This window comes from Enoplosus armatus, chromosome 18, assembly GCF_043641665.1.
Source record: "Enoplosus armatus isolate fEnoArm2 chromosome 18, fEnoArm2.hap1, whole genome shotgun sequence".
Classification (NCBI taxonomy): domain Eukaryota; kingdom Metazoa; phylum Chordata; class Actinopteri; order Centrarchiformes; family Enoplosidae; genus Enoplosus; species Enoplosus armatus.
Window position 1 is genome coordinate 7,370,381 of NC_092197.1, and position 6,000 is coordinate 7,376,380.

The 6,000-nt window shown below is 40.8% G+C and overlaps 1 protein-coding gene across 1 annotated transcript; it reads left to right on the plus strand.

Moving 5' to 3' along the window:
* The first annotated feature begins 3,165 nt into the window (after positions 1-3,165).
* Positions 3,166-5,312, plus strand: rx3 (retinal homeobox gene 3). Its single transcript, XM_070924982.1, has 3 exons — positions 3,166-3,424; positions 3,722-3,957; positions 4,866-5,312. Exons 1-3 carry the CDS (start codon positions 3,166-3,168, stop codon positions 5,310-5,312), a joined length of 942 nt encoding a protein of 313 aa, XP_070781083.1.
* Positions 5,313-6,000: the final 688 nt, after the last annotated feature.

The following is a 6,000-nucleotide window of genomic DNA, read 5'->3' on the forward strand; positions in this document are numbered from 1 at the left end:
ATGCCCGTTATCACTGCTACCAGTCTGCATCTACTGAAGGATATACTGTAAAAGTTTCCTTGTAATTTACAAATCATGAAAATACTTTAAATGACAACAGGGAGCTCCATCTCTCCCCCGTGACCGTCTTCTTTAGATAAATGATGTAGAAAAGTGGATTTCCCAGCCGAGTATTGCTTCTCACACCACTCTCGTGGCCACAGTACATTTAAAAAAACAGATTATTTGTGATATAACGTCCACTTTTTTCTCTGTTTGTTGTGAAATGAGACGATCAAGTCTCTACAAGTGTGATTTTTCAGTCAAATAAATAACAACACACCAACTCTTGCTTATAAAAACAACCTTATTTAAGTTTTTAAAAAGTCCAATCCTGTGTGAGTGTTTCAACTTCCCTTTTGGTTTGTTGGTTATTCTAGATTTTTTTTTCTTTTGTATGTGGTGTTTGAATTCATTATGATATTTAGATATTTTTCTTTCTTTCGGTGTTATTACAAAAGCAGACAATCTTCATGAGTCTTGATTTACTTTGAATTTCACATCTCAATCGTAATAAAAAGCCCGAAACATTTGCAGAGACATTTGCACAACTCGTGACTTTAAAATACTGAATGACTCATTCTATTAAAAAAGTAAAAATAAAAGCAATGTACATAAACACTGACGAAATATATGGAGGTACTTTGAACTGAGAAAACAAATGTATTGTTCAAATAAAGATGTATATTGAATACATGAAAGGTGTCTGCGTGTGTTGTGAAGCTGGAAAACTTCCTCCTACAGACATTACGTCTTTATATGCAGCTTTACAGTCTTTACTAAGCTCCATGTGTAAGTCAATTATGATCAATTAAAACTATCAAGGATCCTGATTTTGGAAAAAGACACTTATTAACTGTAATGTTGCTGTATGGGGGTTTAATTTAGGATTCGGCCACACAACCAACCATAACAACCATTACACGTTTCAGATTAGGCAACAATTAATCCCATCTACCTGAATCAGGGCCAGTGCAGTGAATAAAGAAATAGGTCTTAATTTAATTGGGCATTATCCAAACACTTGTTAGGGATGATTAGGCAGAACGGGGGGGGGGGGGAGAAATCCTCAACATTTAGAGTTTCACATGAACCCAAGTTTAAACGGCTGTGGATTTATGAAGTCTGGAGATTACATCTAATAGGATCAGCGTAGCCAAGGTTGTCAACCAGTGCCCCCATGCTCTCTCTCTCTCTCTCTCTCTCTCTCTCTCTCTCTCTCTCTCTCTCTCCAGATGAGAATACAAACTGAAGTCTTGCAATAGCAGATACCTCATTCTTCTTCTTATTGGGAAAGGAAGTTGAGCTGCCAGCCAGGCAAGTTACACAAGCCTGTCATATTCTTCTTCACCTAGTCATTAATTGGATTTATATGTGGTGTTTTGGCCGCGTAGAATAGCTTTAAAGCCCCTTTAAAAAAATACTTGATAGACACTTTGGAAAATAAACCTAGTCACTTTCTTGCCAACACCTCCACATACAGTATCTGTGTGGTAAATATGAAGCTACAGCCAGGAGACTGTTAGCTTAGCTTAGCACAAAGACTGGAAACTTGGGGAAACTGCTAGCCTAGCTCTGCCTGAAGGTAACATAATGTGCAGCACCTCTGAAGCTCACTAATTAACTCGTTATAGCTTTTCGTTTTATTATTACAAAAACAGAGTCACTGCTTGCAGCCAAGAAATAGTCTGACACATAACCGCCCATAAAACCAACACTACACTTTTTGTTGTGCGGATTAAACTAACAAGATATATTGTGTTAATTAATGAGCCTGAGAGGAGCTGGTAGGCTGAGGGTTTTTTTTTTCAGGCTAGCTGTTTCCCTCGGTTTCCAGTCTTTATGCTAAGCTAAGCTAAGCAGCTGCTGGCTGTAGCTTCATGTTTACCACACAGATACATGAGTGGCATCAATGTACTCATCTAACTTTCAGCAAGGAAACGAATGAGCGTAGTTTCCAACTTTTCCTTTGTAGCACATCAACTACATCAACTCTTCACTATTGGGGCAGAAGCTTCATTCAGCATCTTTTAAAAGTTCCACTGTATAAATAAAGTTTTGCATGTGCTCCTCTCACATCTTTTTGGTGCTAATTACAACAGTGCTCAGTTAGCATCTCTCTTCCTCTGACCCCCCCTCTCTGAGGCAAACAAAGGATAAGGTCACCTTCTGTAATTAGGAAAAGCTAAATAGTTTTAGGGGTTTTAACTCTTTTGAGTAAAATAATGTAATCCCCTTAAGCAGGATTACCACACTGCTGTCAATCTTTGTTTGCTGTTAAGTGGTTATAGCCCAAATTTGTTATTGTTTGGGCATTGTTACCCTCTTTGACTCAACACCTATAAGAAACTGGTTAAAGAAACACAGTTTAAGTCTGGTTTGTGATTCATTAGTGCATGATTTAATTGATTTTTAATGAGCCTATAAAAGTGTTTAAGTTTCTTTTATTCAGCATGTGTCAGGAGGTGCGTGATTTTTTCCCTTTAGGTCAGTAAAACAAATAATTCTTCAGCTAAATGAAATGTGTGTTCTGTTTGGCAACAATATCTTTGATTAAATGTTAAGCTGTCATCTTGCAATCCGTGTCCTGGCCAGAAATCGTGTAATTATGATTTTGTTGTACCTTAATCTGTGGGCCTAATCTTCCTCTCTTTTTTTTTCCACAGACTGACATGAACATGACATCTGGAGGAGTGGAAAGATGGTTTTAAGATTTATGTAAGTAGGTTTAGAGCCAGCACTGAGTGATGCACTTGAGATGGGGAGGAGTTAGGGAGGGTGTGTGCGCGCTGCTGCCTGCCTGCCTGCCTGCCTGCCTGCCTGGGCGCACAGTTACCCCTAAATCCAGGGCCAAATCCAACAGGACGTCCCCTCTCTGACGTGCAGCGGGGGTGCCGCACGAGCAGGGGGGTCTTTACAGCAGGCACTACTTTAAAAGCCCCCTCTGAAGATGCTCCACATCCACTGAGCAAGACGGTCTCACTGGTGCGTATCCTGTGCGCAAAGTTTTCCAAACAGCCCGCGGCTCTGATTTGAAATTGTACAACTTCACCAAACACAAGAGCCGCGATACATTTGGAAAGAAGTCGTGTACTTTTTGATCATCTTTTTGGACCTCACCGACCAATGTGGCTTCTTGGATCAACTTCCCAAGTGATGATGATGATGGATGAGCGCCTGTCTCCCTCCGCACGCTCCGTCCAGAGCCCGGGGGACAACCCGTCCACCATCCACAGCATCGAGGCCATACTGGGATTTAAAGAGGACACCATCTTCCACAAGTCGGCCTCCTACAGCATCACAGACAAAGTCCTGGTCAAAGACGCCGAGCGGAATGTAACTGTGACCCCAATGAAGAAAAGCCACTCCTCAGAAAGTTTTGACAGTAAGTAGATTTCGTCCAAAAATATACTGACAACCCGCCACGTAGTACATTAAGGCTTTAAGTTTCTAAACCTAAAGTTTTTAAACACTTAGATAATGTAACACATCATCCAGTAATCATTTTCTTCAGTCATTTTTTGGATTTTGCGCAAACTGTTTTTCAGCAGATTAAATATCCTCAAGTTAAATAAACAAATAAACACAAAACTAGAGTTTGTTTACTTGAAACTGTCATCATTTGATTTTAGGAAGCATATTTAATCTTGACAGGTTGTTTCTCTCGGTCTTTGCTCCGCAGGTGTGTGTTGCGCCAGCAGCACCGCCGAGGCGTCGGTCTGCCCGGACTCTCCGGACGGAGACGGAAAACTGTCCGACGACGAAAGCCCCAAGAAGAAACACCGTCGGAACCGGACTACATTCACCACCTTCCAGCTTCACGAGCTGGAGAGAGCTTTCGAAAAGTCCCACTACCCGGACGTGTACAGCAGGGAGGAGCTCGCGCTGAAGGTCAACCTGCCGGAGGTCCGCGTGCAGGTGTGTGTCCCCGATATACATGAACACTTTCATTCCTCAGTGTGCACGCGTGAGCTCACTTACAGGCCTGCAGGCAGTAATGCTGCATAACAAAGAGTGGCTATATGCTGCACCACCCTCTACAACATCTGTAATGGTTTTAATAAATACATCAACAGAAAACAAACAAACAGGAAAAACAAAGAATCTTTCCAAAATGACATGTTTATAGCTTTACATTAAAAGTTTATTTTGAGATGTTCTACCATTATTACATCAAATGTAAAGAGATAAACTAAAAATTAAGATTATTGGCGCACATGAATTTGTTTTGTAAGGAATATAAAATATAAATATAAATATAAAACGGAAAGAATTTATATATTTTATTCACGCATACAAAATTTTTCAAGTCCACAGTTACTTAAATTGTTTAGATCAGCTGCTGCTGGACGGGGAAAAAAGCTATTTTATTTATTTGGCTGAATTTCAACACAGAGAAAGGAGATCAAATTGATTTACAAAATGTTTAACTTGCTTCAGATAGGGCTGTTTTCACAGGCATAGAAAGAAACTGAAAAATTGGAATTTCAACCAATTTCTTAAAATATTATGTTTATTCCAGCATTGCAATTGAATGAAAAGTATTAATAGCTGAAATTTGCACTTATATATCTCATCTAAATATTCAAATACTTTCACACAATATTATATTTTATAAAATACAATTTTTTTAAGCTGATTTTTTTTTGCTATAAAGGTATTTTATTCTCTTCTCTCTTATCTATTGTGTGTGTGTGTGTGTGTGTGCGCGTGTGTGTGTGTGTGTGTCTGTTGATCTGGGCTCATACAGTTGCCTTTGCATTGATGAATGAATTAAGTTTTGAGTACTGAGTTGAGTTGAAAATAAAAATCCTCCATCTTTTCAGGTGTGGTTCCAAAACCGGCGGGCCAAGTGGCGCCGGCAGGAGAAGCTGGAGGTGAGCTCCATCAAGCTCCAGGACACCTCCTCCTCCTTGCTCTCCTTTAGCCGCTCCCCCACCAGCTCCCTGGGCTCCAGTCTGCAGCTGGACCCCTGGCTCTCCACCCCGATCACCACCTCCACCTCCCTGCAGTCCCTCCCGGGCTTCATCACGGGCTCGCAGGGCCTCCCGGGCACTTACACCCCTTCTCCTCCCCCCCCCATGCCCTCTTCCTTGCCGGCCTCCTTCCTCAACTCCCCGGCCCTGGGACACAGCCCTCACCTGCCCCACATGGGCTCCATGTGCCCCCCGCCCCCGGCATACCAGTGCTCAGCTGATCCAAGGAACTCCAGTATTGCCTCACTGAGGATGAAGGCCAAGGAACATATTCAGTCGATTGGGAAGACGTGGTGATGCTGAGTGGAGGTTAAGAACGGACATCAAAACCCAGAACACATCAAGCTGCATCTTTAACTGCCTTCGTCCTCAGGCTGACGGGATTGTTACTTTGGAGGTTTTAAAGAGTGAAATCTACAGTTGGCATCCAGGATTAGAGACATCCTCACTTACAAGGGTAACACTTTCCTTTAACTCTCCATATTTAGCAGTCATAAGCAGTATATAAACATTTAATACATGGTTTATAAAACACTATAATGAAGCTGTAAGTAGCACACGGAGGATATAAACAGATAATGAATGACAACATGGTAAAACACAGTTTACAGTAATAATATAAAAAAGTCTTCATAGGAGAAGTTGTTTACAAATACTGTACATTAATAAACACTTAGAAATGTCCTTATAGCTGCATGCAACTACATTCTAATGTGTTATAACCAATGCAACATATGTTTGTATACTGCTTATAAATGCTAAAGAAGGGGACTTAAAGTAAATGTTGGTATCTGAAAATCTGTGACACTAACTGAAATTCTTGTAAAAGTGTGAAACTAATGAACACTGATGATCTGGTGTTTTTCTTCTCCTTTATCTTCTCTGCAAGCTGTGTTTACTATAAGTTTTACATTCAGCCCAGTCTCACTCTTATCCAGCGTAATGTTGCCAATATAACAGAGTCCGTTAGTATCCCTCAGTATTT

Coding starts and splice junctions, on each gene's coding strand:
- rx3 (XM_070924982.1), top strand. CDS start 3,166: ATGTGGCTTCTTGGATCAACTTCCCAAGTGATGATGATGATGGATGAG. Junction 3,425..3,721: donor CTCCTCAGAAAGTTTTGACA/GTAAGTAGATTT, acceptor TTTGCTCCGCAG/GTGTGTGTTGCGCCAGCAGC. Junction 3,958..4,865: donor TGCCGGAGGTCCGCGTGCAG/GTGTGTGTCCCC, acceptor CCATCTTTTCAG/GTGTGGTTCCAAAACCGGCG.